Source organism: Chenopodium quinoa, unplaced genomic scaffold (genome assembly GCF_001683475.1).
Source record: "Chenopodium quinoa cultivar QQ74 unplaced genomic scaffold, ASM168347v1, whole genome shotgun sequence".
Classification (NCBI taxonomy): Eukaryota; Viridiplantae; Streptophyta; class Magnoliopsida; order Caryophyllales; family Amaranthaceae; genus Chenopodium; species Chenopodium quinoa.
In genome coordinates, this window is record NW_018742418.1 from 8,156,310 (window position 1) to 8,181,310 (window position 25,001).

The window sequence follows — 25,001 nt, forward strand, 5'->3', positions numbered from 1 at the left end:
GCATACACCTCGTGCAGGTGGTCATGTAGCACAAGGACACCCTTCATAGAGTCCTAGACTGACCTTTCGAAGCAGATATGACCTTCATTCAGAGACCTGCTTTCGAACAAAATGCATGCAAATACTTCTACTGGTTCTACAGTGAGTATTCAACCAACGATTATTGATCAGATGACAACTAAATTCACAATCGAGGAAGAGTTTCATGGTTAGCTAAGTTATATAACTATCTTATTCATGGTTAGCTTATTTTATTCATTCTCAATTTCTGAGTAACCTCACTGTAATGCTCGCTAAGATATAAAAATATCTTAAACTACGCTCATATTTCACAAGCCACAATGACAATGTATATTATATATAAACTCTCCTTAAATTGCTTAATCAAAGTAAACTGTTTTATATTTTTTTACTATTCACCTTTCAAAAAACATGTATAAAAGACATATAAGACTTTTATTTGGGAACGGAGGGATTACAAAAACACAGGTAACCTAACCTATCCACAACAATAAGAGGATTTTTAAAGTCATCTCGCACAATCATTTTAAACCCAACTTTTATTTAGGAAACTTTCATCTTGTACACCGTACATGTTAAACATTAACGGCACAAGAGCTTACAATAACATGAAACGATCATAACGATGAAAAGGCGACAAACATAGGTGATTAAGAGTTCAAAATTACCAATAAAATGAGTCATCAAGAGACAATAATCCTCTAATTACTTAGCATAAAATATAGTTTTTGACTTAATTGGGATCAGAAGTTGGAGAGTCATCAGAGTTAGCAGCATAATGTTTCAGAGCTATCTCCAAAAGACAGTAACAAAGCTGTTTTGGCATGCAGAACATGGGCATGTGATCTGCGTGTTTAAGCATCCTCACTTCTTTCACCTCATCATTCTTAATCACCCATGATTGGAACGCTGGTGGTATTGCTTCATCTTCGTCGCACATCACATAAACACGCCGAACTGATCCATATTTCTCCTCGGAAAGCTTACTCTCTGGCCTCGACAGATCCTCAAGGAACATCGATGATGGCCTTTTCAATGTCATAGCAAGCTCCTAATCCTTGTAACATTTCCACAAAATAATACTTAGTTAAGTATGTATGTCAATAAAATAATAAATTTAGAATTGCTTTAGACTATACTATTTAATATTTTTGTTAGTTATTATCATATAGGAGATAATGTAATACGGAGTAACTAATAACATTTTCATATAATTACATGTTGTCTTGCATACAATAATATGTATATGATTAAACATTTCGTACATTAACACGACTACATCTTAGTTTAATTTATATTGTGAATTTAATTAAAAATGGAGTAAGAAAACAAGTTACCTCAGGGGGGGACAACTTATAAAGCTTAGACATGAAACGAGGACCAAATAAAAACGATGTAATTGTGTCATTTGGGTCATCGGAGCTCTTGAATTCTGCGTCCAACCAATATTCTTCTGCTGATGGCATACTTGCCATAAACTTTTCCAACATAAAAATAAAAACAAAACATGAAGCATTTATTAATTATTTTGGATGATTTTATTGATTCAAAACAATATGACATCTACAATTGTTAAATAAATACCAATCAGAAAATTTCTCAAGAATAAATATGACTTCGTATAATGACTCATACATATGTTACTTAACAACTTTTAAAAAAAAAACATTTTCTTGAGGATGAACGAAGTTCATCTTGGGATTCTATATGAATCGAATCCATTTCTACTTGCATGCCCCCGTTAGAGCTATTATTAAAGGGTGCGTTTAATTCAAATGGTTTTTGGCGTTTTCGCTTATTTGAATTTACTCAAACTTAGAACTTAATTTAAATTAGCTAACCTTTAATAAACCTTGTTAAATTTATTACATAACCTTTTTTCCCTTGAAATAAGCGTAAAAGAAGTTGGACAAAACATGACTTAGCTATTTGGAAAAAAAAAAAAAAAGAGTATTCATACTAGATCAGAATGTATGGAGTTAGCTTTTAATTCAAAAAAGAATTTGAAAAAAAAAAAAGTATTTAGTTTAAAATATGTTTAAGAAAAGAGCATAATGAAACAATTATGTGTCTAATCATGGATGGTTAGGTATTTTTCCAGGGTAGTTTCAATGTTTCATATACTTTAATGTATTCTTTTGTTTAATTACAGTAACATTTAGCTAACCAAAACTTTCATTTATTCAATAAGCTACAAGGGCCAAAATTTGTATTATATTACTTAATTATTTGTAACAAAATTAAGACCTACTTTTTGCAGGTTAAAGAAATTAAAGTAACACCAATGTGCATTAGTGGAGGTTTATTATATCACGATCATATTAGAGTATACGGAATCAGTTTTTACAAAAATGAAAACTTAACGTTTTGGAGTATTGTAATTAAGTAAAGGACATTTCATTTTTTTTAAATTATAGAATTATTTTGACAGAAAGTAACATTAATTTTATATATTGTAAAGAAGAATTAGACTTTTTTAAATTTTTTTTTTAATTTCTGCAATTAATTTAGAAAATGACATTTTTATTAGGCCCTATTCACTTCAACTTAAAAAATAATATTAAGTAAAAATAATTTCATTTCAGTAAAATTAATTTCAGTCTAATAAAAATAATTTCATTTCAGTAAAATTAATTTCATACTAGATTAGAATGTATGGAGTTAGCTTTTAATTCAAAAAAGAATTTGAAAAAAAAAAGTATTTAATTTAAAATATGTTTAAGAAAAGAGCATAATGAAACAATTATGTGTCTAATCATGGATGGTTAGGTATTTTTCCAGGGTAGTTTCAATGTTTCAGATACTTTAATGTATTCTTTTGTTTAATTACAGTAACATTTAGCTAACCAAAACTTTCATTTATTCAATAAGCTACAAGGGCCAAAATTTGTATTATATTACTTAATTATTTGTAACAAAATTAAGACCTACTTTTTTGCAGGTTAAAGAAATTAAAGTAACACCAATGTGCATTAGTGGAGGTTAATTATATCACCATCATATTAGAGTATACGGAATCAGTTTTTACAAAAATGAGAACTTAACGTTTTGGAGTATTGTGATTAAGAAAAGGACATTTCATTTTTTTATATTATAGAATTATTTTGAGAAAATTACATTAATTTTATATATTGTAAAGAAGAATTAGACTTTTTTTAAATTTTTTTTTTATTTCTGTGATTAATTTAGAAAATGACATTTTTATTAGGCCCTATTCACTTCAACTTAAAAAATAATATTAAGTAAAAATAATTTCAGTTCAGTAAAATTAATTTCAGTCCAGTAAAAATAATTTCAGTTCAGTAAAATTCAGTAACTATAAAGAAGAAATATAATAGAAAATCAGTAAAAATAATTTTAGTTCAGCAAAAATAATTTCAATTCAGTAAAATTAATTTCAGTTCAGTAAAAATAATTAAAGTTCAGTAAAAATAATTTCAGTTCAATAAAAATAAGGTGAGGTGAACAGTAGTATATATGATGATTTTACAAAAAGTTACATTAAATAATATAATCAAGAAAAATTAGACTATTTTTATTTTATAGCGCATAATACTCCCTTATATATTTCCTTTAATGTGAAGATAATTATAACTTTTTTAACAAATTGAACGACTCCCCTTTTGTTAGTATTCTACTACATACATTCCATATCTTGAGTGTCACTCACAATTAATTTGATCTAGTAAATTTAACTAATACCTATAACCAAACTATATAAAGTTTATTTTTTTGAATATATAATTAAATTAAAATGTATCCAAAAATATTTTACATCATAACATGTACTCGTACAACAAATCGACATAACGAAGTAATTTAGTAATCAATAGGATATAAAAATTGAGAGACGTATGAAAACCTGATCAAAAATAAAAGAAGGGGTGTGACGAGAATCAGGCATAAAAGCAGTGAGAAAAACAGCAACATCAATTTTTTGAGGGAACATTTCCGTAACCAAAGCAATGCTAAGACCTCCAAGGCTATGCCCAACAAGAACAACTTTCTCATCATCAGGAATAGATGTCATCAACTGAATTAATGAATCGGTGTAATCGCGAAGAGAATGAAGTTCAAAGATCTTCGTCGGGTTAATCCCTGCGGCCGCCAAGTCGAGCACCGTTACACGTTGCCCGGCGTGCTCTATTAGAGGTTTAAGCTTGTACCAGCACCATGCACCATGACATGCACCATGTACAAAATGTTTTTTGCCAAAGTTAGTTTCTTCCATTTTTCTACTTTTTTATTCTTCTTTTGGGTGTGGGGGTAATCGAACATTTAAAGGAATGTGTGGGCTCATAAAGAATTTTAGATCTGTGTATTTTGAATGTGTGGCTCATATGTAAGGGAATGTGTGGCTCATATATATTGGATTTTTGGGCATGTAATTTTTTTTTGTTTTTGTTTTATTTTTCCTCTTTTAGGCAGTTAAAGCAGAGCAAGGCCTTAGGTGACCATTTTGGCCATCTAGTTATTTATTACTCCTTTCGTTTTTCTGTAACACTTTCTTTAAATCCACGGTTTTTTTTTTTAATGACACTCTCATTCTTAAGACTTTCTTTATCGGCCGTTTATGTTAAGTGTATTACTTCCGTTTGTTTTAAATGGATCATTTTTCTAAATCGGGTACTTAATTTATTTGATTGATTTTTACCGGATCAATTTTGCATAAAGAGAACAAATTTATGTGTGTATATATTAGATTACGTTTATTATATATCGAGATAACGGTTGATTATTCTAGCATAAGTTTACTTTTAATTTACAAATTTATGTGTATATATTAGATTACCTTTATTATACTCCGTATATCGAGATAACGGTTGATTATTCTAGCATAAGTTTACTTTTAATTTACGATATATAATGTATATATCCGATTAATTTATTTAAAGGTTTGTGTAATTTCTTTTCCACTTTATCCATCGATGACCAAAACTCATAACCAACCTCATTTTAATATCCCAAATCCCAATGGGTGTAACCTTAAAAACTTCGTATAATAAATGCAACGTCAATACCAATGAAGCAAGTAAGGCCATGAAAACATGAAGGTGTTGGCCGTTATATTTTGATAAGTCAGAGAAAATCAGAGAAAGACTTTTTTTGATTCTTGCCTTCGTTTGATTGAATTAAGAAGATATTAATACAACTTGTTAGGATCAATCTAGAATAATTTTCTAAACAAAAATATCCTAACAATCCTATAATCAAGGGATAAATATTCTCAATTATCTCCTTGAATATATTCCTCCTAAAATTAATCCACAAAATATTCTTAACATATTCCTAACACCCCCCCTCAAGTTGGAGCAGGTGGAGTAAACATGCCCAACTTGCTTAGTAAGTAGTCAAACTGAGGTTTTCAAGTGCCTTAGTAAAAATATCAGCAAGTTGTGTATGCGTTGAAACATATGCTGGATCAATGAGGCCTTCAGTAATTGCATCACGAACGAAATGACAGTCAACTTCAATGTGTTTCGTTCGCTCATAAAAACAGGGTTCTTGGCAATGTGTAAAGCAGATTGACTATCACAAAATAATTTGATAGCCTTAGGATGATGAACTCCCAAAGCTCAAAAGGAGACCTTTCAACCATTTTAATTCACAAGTAATGGCTGCCATTGAACGATACTCCGCCTCTGCCGAGCTACGAGAAACTGTGTTCTGCTTCTTAGTCTTCCATGAAATAGGAGAATGCCCTAGAAAAACGAGCCAACCTGTGAGAGAGCGGCGAGTGACCGAACATGCCGCCCAATCCGAATCACACCACCCTTGCAAACTTAATTCACTGTCTGATCTCAATAAAATTCCTTGACCCGGCGTCCCTTTCAAATATCGTACAACTCGCATGGTTGCATCCCAGTGCTCAGTCCTGGGTTCCTGCATGAACTGGGATAATACATGAACTGAATAGGCTAAATCTGGTCTAGTGACTGCTAAATAAATCAATCGTCCAACAAGACGCCTGTATTTTTCCGGATCAGAAAGATGTTCCCCAGTGGCCAACCCCAGGCGATGATTTTGTTCCATTGGAACACCAACAGGTTTAGAGCCTAACAAACCTGCTTCAGAAATTATATCAAGGGTATACTTTCTCTGACAAAGAAATAATCCAGACTTACTACGAGCAACTTCAATGCCTAAAAAATATTTCAATGGTCCTAGATCCTTCATATGAAAGCAGTCACTGAGATAGGCTTTAAAAGCCTGTAAAGTAGTAGAATTGTTCCCAGAAATAATGAGATCATCCACATAAACAAGGACATTAATTTGCATTGTCCCTTTGGTATAAGTGAATAAAGAATAATCAAAGTACGATTGAAGAAATCCATAGTTTTTCAATGCAGAAACAAGTTTAGCAAACCAACATCTAGGCGCTTGCTTCAAACCGTACAAAGATTTTCGAAGACGGCATACCTTGGTTGGATGAGATGATTCAAATCCGGGGGGAAGTTTCATGTAGACCTCTTCATCTAGATCGCCATGAAGGAAGGCGTTGTGAACATCCATTTGATGCAATTCCCAGTTTTTAGAAGCTGCAATAGCAAGGAATGCCCGAATAGTGACCATTTTAGCCACTGGAGCAAAAGTTTCTGTGTAGTCAATGCCTTCCTTTTGATGGTTACCAAACACAACCAATCTAGATTTTAGACGTTCAACACTGCTGTCAGATCTGTACTTGATTCTGTAGACCCATTGGCAACCTAGGGCCCGCTTACCAGGTGGAAGATCTTCCATTGTCCAGGTGCCATTGTTCTCAAGAGCCTGTATCTCATCTTTCATTGATTTTCTCCATCCTTCATCCTTCATGGCCTCCTTAAAAGACCTCGGTTCCTTGCCGGAAATGATAGTTGCAATAAAATTTTTGTATCGCAAAGAAAAACTGTTACAATTTATATAGTGTGCTATAGGATAAGGAGTACCTGAGGGATGCTTTATGGAAGATGTGTTAGAAGAGGAAGCAGATGGACTTTTAGCTACAACTGTATGAGTGACAGGATCAAGAACAAAATCCCGAAGCTTCACTGATGGTATTTTAGTCCTTAGACCACGACCCAATTCTGAATTTTGAGGCTCAATAGGTTGCTGATTTTGTGAGGTATTTGTAGGATTTGTGGTGGTATTTTGTGGAGTAGGTGGTGGCTGAGATGTTATTGGTGGCGGTTCAGCAATAGGCGGCGGCTGGGAGGTTATTGGTGGCGGTTCAGGGTGCTGGTGCTGCCCAGCGGGCGCTGGAAAACCAGCGGGCTGGGCAGAAGGCTGACTGGAATTGGCTGCGGCTAGGCCAGCGCCCGTTGCCTGGTTGTTGGTCTGGGCTGCTCGGTTTTGTGCAGTTTCAAGTGTACTCGGACTCTCATAAACACCACAATCTTCGTCAAAACACTCCGTAAAATCAAAATCCACATGATCATACATAGGAATAATAGTTTTTGGGTCTATATTTGTTGAAATTGGGTCATCAAAAGGGAAAATATCTTCAAAAAATTTAACATCACGGGACACAAAAAATTACTTTGAATCTAAATCAAACAACCTCCATCCTTTTTGACCAAAGGGGTAACCCACAAAAACACACTTTCGACTTTTAGTGGCAAATTTGTCACCTTTGCAATCTTTATTATGAGAAAAACAAAGACAACCAAAGGTACGAATTGTTTCATAAGAAGGTTTGGTATTGAACAAAATTTCATAGGGGGTTTTATTGTGAAGTAATGGAGAAGGTGTTCGATTTATAAGATGAGCAGCGGCTAATACACTCTCTCCCCAAAAGTATATAGAAAAATTGGCCTGAAATCTCAAAGCCCTCCCCACATTGAGAATGTGTTTTTGTTTTCTCTCTACCCGACCATTTTGTTGAGGTGTCCCAACACACGATTTTTGAAACAATATACTAGTAGCATTAAAAAAATCAAGCAAGCAATTAAACTCGGTGTCGTTGTCACTTTGAACTACTTTAATAGTCTGAGAAAACTGTCTATCAACCATAGCAACAAATGACATGAACATATGAAAAACTTCAGTTTTATCAAGCAACAAATAAATCCATACGGCAGAAGAAAAATCATCCACAATGGTTAAAAAATATCGAGCACCACAAGAGGATGGATGTCTATACGGTTCCCATAAATCACAATGTACTTTCTCAAAAATTGCCTTATTGTCACTTAAAGTAAATTTATTTCTAGGGTGTTTAGCACGAAAGCAAATCTCACATGGTTTATTTAAACTACCCTTACAATTGCCAACAGGAGGGAGAAGCTTTACTACTCTTTCCGAAGGATGCCCCATTCTTTTGTGCCATAAGGCCAAAGTTGAAGAGACCGCATTGACAGAGATATGTTGTACTGGACCCGCACCCTTGAAGTAGAAAAGTCCATCCCGCCTAACACTCGTCCCAATCAGCTCCCTCGATCGGTCCTGTATAGCACAAGAAGAGGAAGTAAATTGTACAGTACATTGCATATCATCAATTAATTGCGATACAGAAATTAAATTACAACTTAATTCCGGAACGAAGAGAACATTGTGAAGAATTAATTTTGGTGCTAATTTAATTTAACCCTGCTTCGTTGCTATCAATGAATTCCCATTTGGAAGGCCAACCGGACATGATACAGTATGTACATCCAATAGCCAGGAATCAATGCAGGTAACATGTCTAGACGCCCCTGTATCAATGATCCACGAGGTATGATCAAACTTACCATTCAATCTATCATCGGGAATTTTGGTATTACCAATAAAACCCGCAAGTGCCTTCCATTGTTCAGCCGAAAAGACAGAAGAGGAAACCGAAGAAGATGCTGCCGGTGTTGAACTGTTGTTGCTTGACCCACGGCTACCTGCTGCAGCCGCATTTGCTCGAGCAGGAGGCTTGCCTCTGCCTTGAGGGTGTGGTTTACCACGTCCTGATCCTCCTCCCTGCACCTTGGACGAACCAGGCCACCAATCAGGGTACCCAATAAGCTCGAAACACCCTGAAATCACGTGACCTCTTTTCTTGCAATGAGTACAAACAAGAAGAGATTTGTCTATTCTATCTTTTTGGCCATCCGAGGCTTCCTGTGTAGCTTTGTTTGAGGAGGAACGAACAGCAAAGCCCACTGCATCAAGAGGCTTGTCGTCTGGAACTCCCTTGGCGAGTCGAACACGTTCATCTTGAACAACCAACTGATATGCTCGATCAAGGGACGGTAAAGGATCTTGTGAAAGAATATTTGCACGGGTTTGAGCATGATAATCGGTATACAGGCCCATGAGAAATTGGTGAAGCCTGTTATTGTCACGCCTTTTCTCATGTTCTTGTCCAGCAGTACAATCTTTGCAACAAGAACATGTAATCAATGGTTCATAAGTATTAAGTTCTTCCCATAACGCTGTCAATTTGCCAAAATAGGTAGCAACTGACATCGTTTTTGTTTGCTCAAATTGGGAAATAGCTGACTTTATTTGTTGGATACGCGGACCATTAACCATAGCAAATCTGGATTTAAGAGTATCCCAAAGACGCTTAGCATCCTTGTATTTGGATAGAGTACTCTTGACCTCTGGATCAATCGTGTTCATAAGCCAAGAGATCAACATAGCGTGTAAGGTGTTCCAATCGTCTTGTGTGTAAGGCAAGACAGGAGAAGTGATTGTTCCATTTAAGAAACCAAATTTTCTTCTAGCTTTAAGAGCGGTTTGAATATCAGATGCCCACTCGTCATAATTGTCTCCCTTTAACATATTTGCACGAACAAATTAACAATACATCCATTGATACCCTCTTTGACTTCTCCCAACCATTTCCATGAAATCATGCATGGGGAAGCTTTTTCCAGGTGGCGTTTTCAGTTGGTCTTGTAACACATTGCCCAATAGCTTTACTATGTTGTTGGTATTAAACTTTAATTAATTTAATTATTATATATTTTTTGAATAGGTAAATCGATAAATTAATCAATTAACAAAAAGTCATACGACTATCTAAAAAAATAATCGAATTTATTATAAATTTAAAAATATTTTCTTATAGAAGAAAACCCTATTTTCCGAGAAAAACAATTCCTACTAAAAAGGAAGATATATTATACAGTAATAAACTTAAAAACATACGAAGTACAATATTAAAGAAAAAAGCACGCAAAAAAAAAAAAAAAAAAAGAATTAGGGCTTTCAACTCTTCTGAAATTCAACAATAAAGGTTAGAATTTTAGAAAAAGGAGATTAAAGATACGTAATTAATATTAATATAATAAGTTTAACACTTAAAAATATCTCAACGAATGATTTTTAAATTTTAAATAATTTTTTTTTTTGGTGCCATAAGAGGTTTAATCCCCTGAATGATGTCATTTAGAGTGACTGAGTCGTATTTGACGAGATCGGCTAAGATCAGATATATTTTAAATTTGAGTTCGGCTAAATTATTATATCCATGCAATCAAAACTTAAATTTAATCTTTTCTAGGCAGATCAAGTAAGTTGAGTATGCTCTTAGTAGTTATTGCCTTATTGGCCTATTGGGTCACGTAAAATGTCTGCAAACCAATTCATGATCTCATGTAACTTTATTTTTACCAACTCTTATTTTTGACGTGTGATATCATATGCGGTATCCATATCTTGGCAAACAAAAATTTTCTTCTTTTTCCTACTGTCGAGAAAAAGATTAAAAAAAATAAAAAAAACCTTCCTTCATCACCTTATATTAATTAACACATTTCTGTATATACATACTCCATATTTGCCAATGCGTAAATTAATACATCAATATATTTATTAATAGATACGGAGTATCAATTATAAAAAGGAGTACATAATTAAGAGAGAAAAAGAGAGAGACTGAGAGTTGAATTTAACGTCACTATTCTTTGTGTTACCCAAAAAAAAAAAAAAAAAAAAAAAAAAAAAAGAAGGTGTATTACTCACTTTGTCTCTAAGTATTAGCCCCATTAATCCATAGCTCCACACTATTTTTGGTTGTGGATACATAATTTTACCCTCACAACCATTACAATTATCCCCACCACTTTTCTAGTTTTCTCTATCCTCAACTCATTTCAACCAAAAATTTATGAAAAATTTATAGTAGTTGTTTGAAATATGACTACCATAATGTTTTAATGATTATATACTTCATAATTGACATATTTTTTCAAAGTAATTAATTATGTCACTTTATTAATGGTATTAAATAGTATTATCAACATTTTTTGGATTTATCAAATTTTTAGTTTCATTTATATTTTTTATTCTTATTTTATAGTTTCTCAAAAAATATTTATTTTAGGTTGGATTAAAATTTTCAAAATTTATATTTACATTGTAGATATTATAAGACTAATTGTGGCTATTTTATAACGTGAAAAAATTAACCGATCATATTGTATATCATTAAAATAATATGATAGTTATTTTTCAAATGACCGCTATAAAATCATTCAAAAATTTTAAAACTAATTTCACCTCTTTGAACACTAATAAAGAGGGATGGAAGGAATACTTTGACTGTAACAAAGAGGGATGGAAGGAATACTTTGAGTGGAATATGTGCCAACACAACTTTGGTTAACAAATCTTTAATAATGTTTTATTAGTTTAACTTGTAAAATGTTGATATTCCTTATTACGAAAATATGCATTGCAACTCATCGAACAAAAGTTTATTCCCTCCGTGTTTTAATTTTTAAGTGTTCCACTTTGATTTTTAATTGCACTATTTACGTACCACTTTGACCAATTTATACTCTATGCATACATAAAATCAAACATAGTCATATAAGTAGTTGTTAGAATCATCTTAATATACGGAGTATTAAAAAAAAAAAAAGAACTAGGTGATCGGGTAAACTTTTCAAGATTTAATGTTGAATACTCCCTCCGTGTTTAAACAAATGAAATGTTTTGACTTTCACGGAGTTTTAGGAAGTTAGTTGAATTTATTAAAATAATAGAAAGTGGAGTATAATAAGATTGAGGAGAAAGAACAGAAAAGAAAGTAAGAGGTTTTGTGAGAACCATAAATTAGTAGACTATTAGTAATATAAAAAATAGGAGAGAGCCCAGGTTGCTGTTGGTGATAAATTTCTTTGTTAATCTCATTGGCATTTATGTTAATATATGCAAAACTATTATGCCACATAAGAACATTTACAAGCTTGTACGGTTGATGGAGTTCAAACGGAACAACCCATCTTCTTCTTCCTCCTGCTAATCACCATTGAAAGTGACCACCATCTCATTCTTCCTCCTGCGAACTATACCCCACCATCTTCATCTTCATCTTCCTCCTTTTTACACTAACACCAACACCGATATTAATGGCGGCTCTGCTGCCAAATCAAACTAAAACCCTACGAAAAATAGAGAAATTTAGGGTAGGATTAACCCCAAAGGGTAATTGATATTTCCCTTCTCCATTGATTCACCATTGAAGATGAGCTTTCAATCTAGTCAAGCAAGAGCTGTATGATGTCATTGCCGTTGCCGTTTACCAGAATGCATTCCCAAATGTTTACATAATTTAAGAGTAAATTGATGAATTTCTAAATGCACCCCTATTTTAACTGTAAAATGACGGATATACCTTGTGATAAACTTCCCAAGTTTCTCATCGAGAGAAACTATTGGATTTACCTAAAAAAATTGAGAGAATATTATAAAAAAAATAGAGAGAAATTACTAAAAAAGAAAACATTTTATTTATTTAAACACGGTCGGAAAAGAGAAGTGTTTCATTTATTTAAACACGAAGGGAGTGTATTGATAAGATGTCTGTAATACTCCGTATTTTTAAGACTTATTTTTCAATTAATTAATAATTAGTATTTTATAAAAAGGGTATTTAAGTAATTTATTTTACTATTTGAATTTTGGAGCTAAAATGATATTTGAATTTTGGCTCCAACAACATTTTCAAAACTCAATGATTATTTTGGATTTTGGATAAAATTTATTATCCATTTATTTTAATAAAAACCGAATTATATATATATATTTCGGATATTTTAATTAACAAAAATTATATTTCCTATTTATAAATTAAAGGGTTGAAATTCCTAAATTAATTAATGAGATTTTCGGATTGTCTAAGTGTAGAAAATTTGATTTTTATTAGTTAATTAAGTTAGTTTTAAGTTAATATTTTCTAATTAATTATTTTCTACAAAATATATTATTTACACAATCATTTTTAATCCTTAAAATCTAGCAAATATTTTCCTAAAACTAGTAGTGGAGGTCCGAAAATATGAGCATGGATATGCTCAATATTTTCGGTCACCCTATGTGAATTTTGGGTTAATTATTTTGTTAGTTTAGTATTTTAATTATCTTCCTTAAATTCCATTTCCTTAATTCCTATCTCCATCTCACAAAGATTTTATCATACAATTTATTTGCCTTAAATCATTCTTGATTATTCCCTAAGCAAAGCCGTTTACCATTTAAAATTTCATGACTACATACTTACCTTATTTCTTCATTTCTTAATCACCATAAACTAGACTTTCCTAAATTCTTTAACTCTCTTTTCCAAGTAATTCCTTAAACTAAATTTATCATAATTCTTCCTACAAAATCTTATCTTAATTATTTCATTCATGAGCCTATACTTACCCCCTATTACCTCTCATATTCTTCACACCAAAAACTCAATTCACTTCTTCTCTCTTACTCTTCTTTTCCCTCAATCTTTTCCTTTTTTTCTTCTCCTCTTTTCTAAAAGAAAATCAGTTTGTATATCTTTAGAGCCAATTTTCGGAAGCTTCTGGTTAGTTTTAGGGTTTTTCTATTTCACAAAAAATTGTTCCTCTCAAAAAATTCTTGAGGTTAATATCAAGAATCACCCAATTTGAAGTTATATTGAAGAAGTTATATCCTCTACAAGTTCTGCTTATTCTTTCCAACGCAAATTCAATTCTCTTTAATCCTATTCCTTTTATTTTCTTCATAGTTAGTTTTTTAAAATATAAATACTTATTTCAAAGCTATAATTTTATATTAAAATATTATTTTTAAAAGATTTTTAATAGTCTATGCACATTAGATTTGGGTTTATGTCTAAAGATGTTGTGATAACCGTATGGTTATGTTAATTGCAATGTGTATTTGTGATTGAACTTTGAAAGTGCGAAGTGTTGATTGAGATTCGGAATTAAGGTACGTTTAGGTGGCTGGATACCTTCGAAATTGTTAAATAAATAAGCATGTTTGTGTGATTTTAATTAAATTGTTTTGAATTATGATTTATAAATTAACCTTGAGAATTCATGTTTTAATAAATATGTTTGAGAATGGATTTCTATCTTGTTTTGAATGATTAGAAATTATTTATTATGTTTAAAGGAATTTGGTTTTTAAAAGTATGTTGGATTGATTTACAAAGTTTTTAAAAAGGTTTGATTTTAAAGCTTGTTGAATTAAATATAAAAGGAGTTTTGAGTTTTTTATTATAAAGATTGAATTGATTAAAAGAGGATTTATTGAATTCTTGTTTAAGCCTCACAAGCATGATTATCCCACTATGCGGATTTGGTTGATAAGAGTTTGGACTTTATATGACCGAGTCTTTCCTCAAGGATAGCCTTTCAATACAAAGACACTAACTTGAGGGGTGTGCATATTTGGGTGAGGAATTGGTTTTCAAAAGAGGAATTGGTTTTATAAATCGATTTATTGAATTATTGGAATTGGTTTTGAATCATGAGTTTTGGAAGTATTGGATTAATTATTGAAACTGGTTTTAAAAGTATGTTTGCTAATAAATTGAGTTTACTTATCTTGCACTTATCGTACTTAACATATTTTGCTAATCCGTATTTTCTACTTGTTTTGGTTCGCCCTGTTTACCTTATTAGTAAGAAGTGTTGACTATTTTTCAGGTGGAGTCATGATGAGCATGTGGGAGTCCCGAGATTTGCTTCACCTAGTTTAGGAATGTTGGTTTTGTCTTTATTTTGAGTACTCATAATAATGTTACTATTTTTATAAGCATTTATAGAATAAAGTTGAGTTTTCCGCTGCAAGTTTTGTTATTGAGTTAAGTATTTTGAGTAGTCTTGCGTAATCACACGGTGGTAACATGCCTAAGTCTATCTCTACAGTATAATTATATGTATTATACTGGTATTTCCATAGAGGGAGATTTGGGGGTGTTACAATGCCACTGACAAAAATTTTCTTAGAAAATTCATAATTATCCTCAAATTGAAGTGGAAATTTGATGTGAGAATTTATTGATCTTAATGGTGAGAGTATGAAAGTTAGATAAGTTAAAACCCATTGTTCTTGGAGATAGTGTACCTAAGACTCGAGGTTAAAAATAGTTCTTTGAAATGATTTCAAGTTTTGAGTACCACTTATTTAATACTTTAATCAATTAAGTTAGTTAATTATCCATTTCTTTGCATTTTTTAACTCAGTTGAGTTAAACGAAATGCTTTTCAACTTTTTTTATTTGGGGGAAAGATCCAATTCATTTAAAATGAACATATTCAAATGTTAAAGATATAGGGAACAAATTTTATTGGACATATGGGCCACTCATGCATATGGGCAAATTGGGCCAGAGAGAAAGTTCTTTTAAAGGGCTTAAAGCTCTTCTGGCTAAACTAAAGGGCCTAAGTATCCTAATCTCCAACTAAAAATTAGATACCCACATTTTCATTGCGATTTTAAGTTTAATAACGTGAAGATTTCAACTTTTGTTCTTTAGGAATTTCGAATCACATGGTTATTATTATTGTTACTTTCTATGGGCAATCAAACAAAAACTAAGGGGGTGTTTGGTTTATCAAATTGGTATAGATTGGTATGGTATCTCATACCAGAGAGGTATGGATTCTAAAACCCATACTAGTTTAAAATTGTTTGGTTTTATTATTAGAATGTATTTATATTTCATTAATAGAATGAATTGTGAATCTTAGGAGAAGAGGTGGGTATGGAATTCCACAGGTATGAGATTTAGAACCCTTGAGTATGAGATTCCATTATTGAAAAATTCAACTAAACAAAAAATTAGATGGAATGGATTCTAACTCCACCATTCCAATCCATTCCAAATTATCCAACCAAACGATCCCTAAATACTTTATTTCAAAAAAGTTAAAGAAAACCGAAGTACTTCGTATCAAACTTCGTATTGTTTAGATAAACTTGCTCAATTGTTATTACTTATTTGTACTGAGACCCTTTTCTCTTCACTTTTGTTTATGAATTCGAATTATTTTGGTTGAACTTAATTAAGTTAATTTTACAAAAATAAAATTATTTTTACTAATTAAACCTTATTTTTTTATTAATTTTTTATTATATTTGTTTTTACATTTACTGATTTTTATTGATTTAAAATTAATCTTTATTAAATTGAACTTATATTTATTAAGCTAAATGTATTTTAATTAAATATTATTATTTCAAGGTAAAAAGAGGGGCCTTAGGAGTTTTAGGTAACAACTTACATCATAATTAAAGCCAAAATTTTGCCGGTTTGTTAGACAGAGGGAATTTGGATTGAAATAAAGGAGTGACTTTTCCATAATATTCTTATTGCTCATCTTATTTCCGGGATTCTAATTGTCTTTTGCTTCCAAAAGACCATAATTTTTCCAAATCTGTTCTCAATCTTTTCTAATTTATTTCCATATGTACATTATACTTTTCAATTTGATTTTGAATACAAATACTTATATAGCTAATTGTCATTTTCCAATTGAATAGACTAGTTTTTCTAAAACATAACTACTACAAGTACATTTTTAAGCTACATCTAGATATGTATTAGTCCAATTGTAGATAATTAGTAGTCATGTCATCATTTGATTGATCCGATTTGAAAAAGGTACATGTCCTAAATTTCGAAAAAAACAAAACCGAAAAAACTTCAACCAAAAGCGGCTAATAGTAGAAGTACAAGTAGTTAAGCAACACAATAATCCGAAACAAGTGAGAAAACGATCACGTAGTTCAGACTAAAATCCAAAAAAAAATCCAAAAAAAAAAAAAAAAAAAAAAAAAACCACTGTCTTGTATGTTTATTGCTGACTTTGTCTATAGATCAAAAATTTTAAATTTGACAATCATTTGAGCTTCAATTTTCATACATTACACAAATTAAATGCAACAGATTGCATTAGTGTATATGTACAACACGTCAACACATGTATTGATTTTAATACAAAGCAAGGTCCCCCATAATATAATGTGAACATATTGACCTTTCATAAACCTAATAATATGAACATTTGTTTTTTTTTTTTTTTTTTTTGCATAGATAGCATATTCAGATTATCAACCAACGGATATTCTTCCTTATTTGTAATTATAATTATCTTCCTACCACAGTCACTTTGTCTATATATATAAACTTAAGATAGTTATACATTATTCACTACCATACAAATAAAGTTATTACTTTGACGGAACTCGATTTGCAATAATAATCCTCCTGCCCAAGAACAAAACAGAGAAACATGAAAGCCTTTTACTACATTTTAGCAGTTCAATTTCTGTTTGTAGTCTCAGCATATTCTCAGGATTTTGATTTCTTTTACTTTGTTCAACAGGTTTGCTAGATTTTTTAATTTATTAATTTGATTTTTGGTTGATTTTGATGAACAAAAAATATAGGGATTAATTTGTATTGATGATGGTTTTGTAGTGGCCTGGATCATACTGTGATACGGAGAAGAGTTGCTGCTATCCAAGTACAGGAAAACCAGAAGCAGATTTTGGAATTCATGGACTTTGGCCTAATTATAATGATGGTTCTTACCCTTCTAGCTGTGATCCTAGCAGCCAGTTCGATCAATCTCAGGTACGTACGGTTTATTGAATTGTGTTCGATTTGTAAATCGAGTGAAGGTTGTGTATGAGTTACACGAGTAGTCGTGTTACTTTAAATATAACAAATTCCTTAATTTGTTAGCGGGGTGGGTTTGTGGGTGGTTACAACTTGTTACACCACGGCCTTCCCTATGAATGATGATAATTTCTTTAACGAATAAATTTAGTTTTAAATAGTAAACGATGCATAACAAAAACACAAGTGAAGATTAATTTTGTCGTAAGTATCACTGATGAAACGGCGATAAGTTAATTGAAGCTATGGTTTTAAAAACAGACATCAAGTCTATTGAAGAGAATGAGAACAGAATGGCCGACATTGGCATGTCCAAGTGGTGATGGATTGAAGTTTTGGTCACATGAATGGGAAAAGCATGGGACTTGTTCAGCCCTTGGACAACATGACTACTTCCAAACTGCTCTTGACCTCAAAAATCAAGCTAATCTTCTCCAATCACTTACAAGTGCAGGTAACTTTTTACTAGTAACTTTAGCTATGTTACAATATTTGTTGCTTTTTCTTACATTTAAGGCCTTTATTTCACTTTTTTGGGAGTAATAAATGATGACAAATTATTAATGATACGACTATACTTGTATTATAAACAAGCTGTACGCGAATATTTTTTGACTTACACCAACTAACACCAAGTGGTCACATTACATAATTTCATAACTTATTAAGAAAAATTGAAAAACTAATCCTAATACTACTAGTATTAACTAATTAAAAAAAAAATCTTTTGATAAACCTTTTAATGTTCATGTCCTATTATAATAAAATTTGATGCATTTACTTAATTTTGAAGAAAAATCTCGAATAATTTTTCTCCAAAAAAAATCTCATGAATAATTATTCCTACAATTATTAAGATCTGATAATTAATGAGGATTATTTTCTTTGGCTTTTTTTTTTTTTTTTTGGCAATCATATGAGATAGTTTATGATTGATTAAACAATAATTACTCAATTGAAGATTCCCACAATCAATCAGATATAGTATAAAATCAACCTAATTTAAAGGCTATCATCAAGAAGATAATATCTCTTTCGTAATTAACATATTGAAAATCTTGAGACTTTATCTTCAACACTTAAGCACAATAATACTTCCTTTGTTTTTATTAATCATTACATTTTTAACTTCAGATATAATTATGTCATCATCTGTCTAACTTATAATTCAAAACAGAACAACTTAAAAATAGAAATACTACGTAACATAATTTTTTTTTTTCTTTTTTCTCTTAATAATGCTTTTTTCTATATGCCATGTAGGAATTGAGCCAAATGGAAACTCGTACACATTAGAAAGCATAAAGGATGCAATTAAACAAAGTGTTGGATTTACACCTTTTGTGGAGTGCAATGATGATACATCTGGCAATAGTCAACTCTACCAGATTTACCTTTGCGTTGACAATTCTGCATCTAACCTTATTGAGTGTCCTACTTTCCCTCATGGCAAATGTGGTTCTCAAATTGAATTTCCATCCTTTTGATTTTGTAATCAAGTTAATCATTTAGGTCATCAAAAGACCTTTGTTGTTTGTCACAAATATTTGTACTATCATTTTTCGAATAAGAATTCTTAATTTCTTATACTCGTATTTTGTTTATAATGATAATATTTAATATCTTATTGTGCATTTGTGCGATTTTACATTTTTAAATGAATAATTAGTGTGTGTCTCGGGCGATGCCCCGCATTACTAGTTTGTACTTCTTTAATTTGATAATTATGTTCAACTGTTTGTATAGCTAGTGTGTGATCCGGGCGTTACCTCGGATATTACCGTTTTTTTTTTTTTTTTTTATACCTCATATGTATTTATTTTCTAATCTTGTGAAGAATAAATAAATTAAATAACCTCTAATTTGAAAGAAATATATAATGTTAATTATGTGAAATTTAAAACACTAATAAATGTTGGTTGAGATGATAAGAGTATAACCTTTATTTGTTAGAGGTTGCGGATTCGTATCTAGATCAAACTATAATTTATTTATTTTGTTAAATGAAATTGCAAGTTTACGTGTCGCATATACTTTGAATAGCGACGTGGCATTGTGACATGGTGTCATATATATTGAACAATGTCATGTGACATCGTTTCTTTAGAAAAAATGTCTTTTAATATATAGTATAGATGAATCTAATCACCAGTTATGACCCATACTCGAATTGTAAGCGGAAACAATTATGGATCTAAGACTACACATAAATAAAATAATAAATGATGGATCCTACACGTGAGCCACATTACCATTTGGTTTGATCCTCTTGTTTGATGCATTAATCTTAATACATTCTCCCTTCAATTCACTAGTTTGAATCATTAATCTTAAATTCTTAATACGTACTCCTTTCGTTCTCTAATATTAGGCCATGTTCACTTCATTTTATTTTTACTGAACTGAAATTATTTTTACCGAATTGAAATTATTTTTGCTGAACTGAAATTATTTTTACTGAACTTAAATTAATTTTACTGAATTAAAATTATTTTTGTTGAACTAAAATTATTTTTACTGATTTTCTATTATAGTTCTTCTTTAAAGATACTGAATTTTACTGAACTGAACTTATGTTTACTGAATTGAAATTATTTTTACTGAACATAACTTATTTTTACTGATCTGAAATTATTTTTACTTAATATTGTTTTTTTTTAAGGTGAAATAAACAGGGCCTTAGTTCTATTTGACTTTCAAGTTTTCACTACTTATCTTTTAGTAATGTTACCTCTAATTAATTAGTTAGGTATAATTTGAAATCCAACAAAAATAATATTATTGGACACATATTATTTTATAAAGTGAGGTTCTAAAAACAAATTGACACATATTATTTGTTCTAAAAATAATAATATTGGTCCCTATATTGACAGAATTTATTTTTTATAAAAACAGATTGACAAATAAAATTTAATCGTATATTATTGAATAAAATATTATACATAATATTTAATTAATTACATTTAGGATTTAATTGTATGATGTTTTATTTGTCAATTAATTATCTAATAATATTAAATTGACCAATATTATTTAATAATATTTCATCATGTAATATTCTAAAAACAAATTGACAAATAAAATGCAAGAGGAATTATGACCATTAATAAATTTAATCGTACATTACTGACATTTCGTATTTTGAAAAGACAAATTAAAATGAGTTGTCTAATAAAACCTTGCATAACAAATTAAATTCCCTCTTAATAGGAGTATAATATGTAGTAATACGTTATACGGAAATATAAATACAGTCCACATATACTAGGGGGGGGGGGGGAATAACCGATATGTGCCATAAACACACTAATGGTCTAGTGGAACAAGATAAATTGGTCATGAAAGACAAAAAGAGTCCACAAGAGACGTAATCTAATAAGCATGAATGACGTACAAGAGCCAACTAGCCAAGTGGTCAACTATATGTTAAAATTGATACAACTAACTCAACTAAAAAATGACTTTTTTGAGGGAATTTTTTTCCAAACTAAGCTTTGTTGGCAAAATATTGTGCAAAGTGGATGCGTGACAAAATTATTTACCAAACTAAGTTTTTGGGGCAAAACGCTATTTTGGACAGCGTTTTATACCCTGATTTTTCTTAAAAAAAAATTTAAAGTATAAAACGCTTTCTCAGACAGCGTTTTTACTTATTCACTTTTTTTTTTTTTTTTTTTTTTTTTTTTTTTTTTGCGATTTTCTTAATTTCTGGTTTTAAGAAATAAAAAAAATAATTCAAATTCAAATACACATAAGGCGCTGTCCGAGATAGCGTTTTATGTACAATTTTTTTTTGTACATAAAACGCTGTCCCAAACATCGTTTCATGCGGGTATACTATGCCAGCTTCTGCTCTCTGCCAATTTCCCTCAATTGCATTCCTTCACTCAATCTCTCTCTAACACAAAGCAAGAACGTGTCCTTCAGGCCGCCACCCCCACCGCCGTCTCCCTCCAACCACCGCCTGCCAACGATCGGCCGCCGACAGCCTCGACGAAGTAGCCTCACATCACCCCGATTTTGGTACTTGCCCTCTCTCTCTTTGGTTTTTAAAATCTAGGGTTTTTTTATTGATTTTTTTGTTTTTGGAATTGTGGTTAAAATCTTGATAATGTTGAATTGTTAGTGTTGATAATTGTTGGTAATGTTGAATTGTTAGTGTAGAAAATTGTTGGAAATGTTGAATTGTTAATGTAGATAATTGTTGATAATGGTTAGTTTTTGAGTGATTGCGATAACCTACATTGTTATTTATTAATGTTGATTTAGTGCTTCTAAGTTGTGTTAATTTGAAAAGTATGTACATTGTTGTTTAATTATGGCGATTTAGGGATGATTTAGTGCCTTTAAGTGTAATGTGTTTTGGTTGTTATGTAGAATATGGTTGCACAAAATGTTGTGTTGTTATGCCGGCGAGGAGGTGAAATTCTGTTCGATGGACCCCGTGTCGATTATAGTGGAGGAAATATGGAACCACTAACACTTGAACCGAACATGACTTTCAATAATTTGATGAACGAGGTTCATAGTAGTATTGGTTCAAACCCAAGGAATGTTGAACTAAACATTAAAATGAGGTTTGAGACTGGCAATGGGGTTCAAGTGTTACCTGTTTGTACGAATAAACATTTGCAGCTTTGAGGAGCGTTGTTGCAATGAAGGGTGTTCCCATTGAGATATATGTAGAAATGGCGCCTATATGTACCTAACAAAGTACTCGGCCAGAACAACAATCTACATATATTTCCGGTTACAACACATAGTCCTTCCAAGTGCCCTCACACGACATTCCATCAAATGAATATGAGATGGGATCTTTCAGTAGAATGCTGCACGACGATCAATTTAACATGCCATTTAGTTTTCATATAGCTTCACCTGTACATGGGGGGGCATATCTGACAATGTTCGGCCAACCTGTCCTTCGACATCTAACAGTGTCACACCTTCAACGATACAATTGCGAAGTTTTTTGCCTATGCAAGATGATGTTCAAGCATCACCGTCTCAACCTGTGCCAAATCATCTTGACACTATTGTGAATAAGGAATTGTCTGTGTATGATGTGTATGCGGAAACAAATGATGAGGCCGAGAGCGGAGAGGAGGAAGATGGACTTCAGAACATCGATTTTGAACCTGCACAAGTGGAAGTTGGCGAGCCCATGGTTTGAACTCCCGTACCTTGGTTTAGTCAGATAAACGAGAATTATGAAGTTGATTAGTATTGGGCCGAATCGGGTTGCCATACATCGTTTGTTCCCGGGGGAGAATTTGAGAAGGGCATGTATTTTGAAAGTAAGAAAATGCTTCAAGAAATGGTGAAGATGTATTCTTTACAGAGGTACCAATTCTACACCACAGTGACCTCGAATGAGAGTGTCCTTCATCTGTAGTGCAAGAAGAAATGTGGTTGGTCGCTACGGGGTACCAAATCAAGTGAGCACTCGCGTGGCTTTACCCTAATCACGTACAAAGGCCCGTACCGGGAGAACTGTGTCACTGAAGTAATATCTACTGATCACCCATACTTGGATTCGTCCATAATATCAGAGTATATGAAGTCCTTTGTGCAGAAAGATTCGTCCTTGAAAGTTGAATTCATACAGGAACTCATCTCCAAGCAATTTCATTTCGAAGTTCCATATCGAAGAGCATGGTATGCCAAGGAGAAAACTATAGCTGAAATATTTGGGGATTGGGAGAGTTCTTACGGCAGACTTCCGCACTTCATGCAAGCACTCCAACAGTCAAACCCGGTAACCGTTGTTGTATGGAAACACAAAGCTCTGGTGGATGGTATTTACTCTAGCAACATGGAAGTGTTTGAACGAGTGTTTGGGCCTTCGGTCCTTGTATCGACGGTTTTAAATATTGTATGCCTGTTATCTGTATCGATGGGACGCATTTGTACGGGAAGTATAAAGGAACAATGTTGGTTGCTACAAGTGTGGATGCAAGCTTCCAAGTATTTCCGCTAGTATTTGTGTTGGTTGAAGGGGAAAACATTTCCAGTTGATCTTGGTTTCTGGGTTGCATTCGGGTTCATGTCACGCAACGATATGGCCTCTGTGTTATATCTGATCGACATCCTGGGATTATTGCAGCAATGAATGATCCTAACGTTGGATTCACCGAGCCGCGAGCCTATCACAGGTTTTGTGTTCGCCACATAGCTTCTAACCTGAAGACTCACGTGCGAAGTAACGACATAAGAGATATGTTCAAGGTTGCTGCGTACCAAAGGCAAGAAAGAAAACTTCAAGATGATCTGTGTTTCATCGGTGAGGCATGTACCAAGGCCATGGAGTATATTGTTCAAGTCCCGTTTCCTATGTGGTCTCTCTTTCACGACGCTGATCGCAGATATGGGATATGTACTACAAACTTCTCTGAAACATTTAACAATGTGTTGAAGGGAAGGAGCTCGATTTCTACCGATCATGTCCCTTATCGAGTTAACTTTCCATAGAGTTAACAGGTATTTCACTTTAAGAAGAGAGTCTTCTGAGGCTAGGTCTGAACAGGGACTTGCATACCCCCCCAAGGTCACTGCCATTCTGGTGAAGAACACCGCAAAAGCTAGATGTCACAGAGTGGATGCGTATAACCGCCGATTGCATATTTGCCAAGTTACAACAGAAAAGGGAGAGTGACTTGGTAGAAAAGGAGGCCATAAACATACTGTTAACTTTGAGTTGAGAACTTGTACATGCAACAAACCACGGGTATTTCATCTCCCGTGTTCTCATGTCTAGCAGTCTGTGCGACGTACTCACTATCAGAGCGGTCGTGGGTGGACCCTGTGCTGCAATCGGAGGCCTATACGAACACCTATGCACCACAATTCTGGCTTATCCCCTGTGAGACGACCTGGACACAGTACATCGGCCCTAAACTCATTCCGAACGGCAGCATGGTACGAGGAAAAGGTCGGCCAAAGTCAAAGAGCATACGCAATGAAATGGATGAGACTAACCGACCCCCGAGTAAATGCAGCCGTTGTCACCAGCAGGGTCACAACCGGAAAACGTGTCCATCTAGACCGACCGGGACCTAAGTTTGTTTCTGTAATTTGATGTCGTAGAATAGTAGATTTATTTTGTATCTGCTTCTGTAACGTTTGT

The 25,001-nt window shown here is 32.5% G+C and overlaps 2 protein-coding genes and 1 pseudogene across 2 annotated transcripts; 1 reads left to right on the forward strand and 2 right to left on the reverse strand.

The window, feature by feature from the left end:
• Positions 1-532: 532 nt before the first annotated feature.
• On the reverse strand, positions 533-4,374 carry LOC110712589 (annotated as a pseudogene).
• A 3,677-nt stretch (positions 4,375-8,051) lies between these two features.
• Positions 8,052-9,956, reverse strand: LOC110707371. Its single transcript, XM_021885402.1, has 2 exons — positions 8,730-9,956; positions 8,052-8,442 (listed from the first exon to the last, which is right to left on the reverse strand). The coding sequence occupies exons 1-2, from the start codon at positions 9,751-9,753 to the stop codon at positions 8,408-8,410; spliced, it is 1,059 nt and encodes a 352-aa protein (XP_021741094.1). The 5' UTR covers positions 9,754-9,956; the 3' UTR covers positions 8,052-8,407.
• Positions 9,957-17,292: 7,336 nt separating this feature from the next.
• Positions 17,293-19,529, forward strand: LOC110712596 (ribonuclease 1-like). The gene is made up of 4 exons (XM_021891068.1): positions 17,293-17,576; positions 17,672-17,827; positions 18,134-18,326; positions 19,136-19,529. Exons 1-4 carry the CDS (start codon positions 17,484-17,486, stop codon positions 19,357-19,359), a joined length of 666 nt encoding a protein of 221 aa, XP_021746760.1. The 5' UTR covers positions 17,293-17,483; the 3' UTR covers positions 19,360-19,529.
• Positions 19,530-25,001: the final 5,472 nt, after the last annotated feature.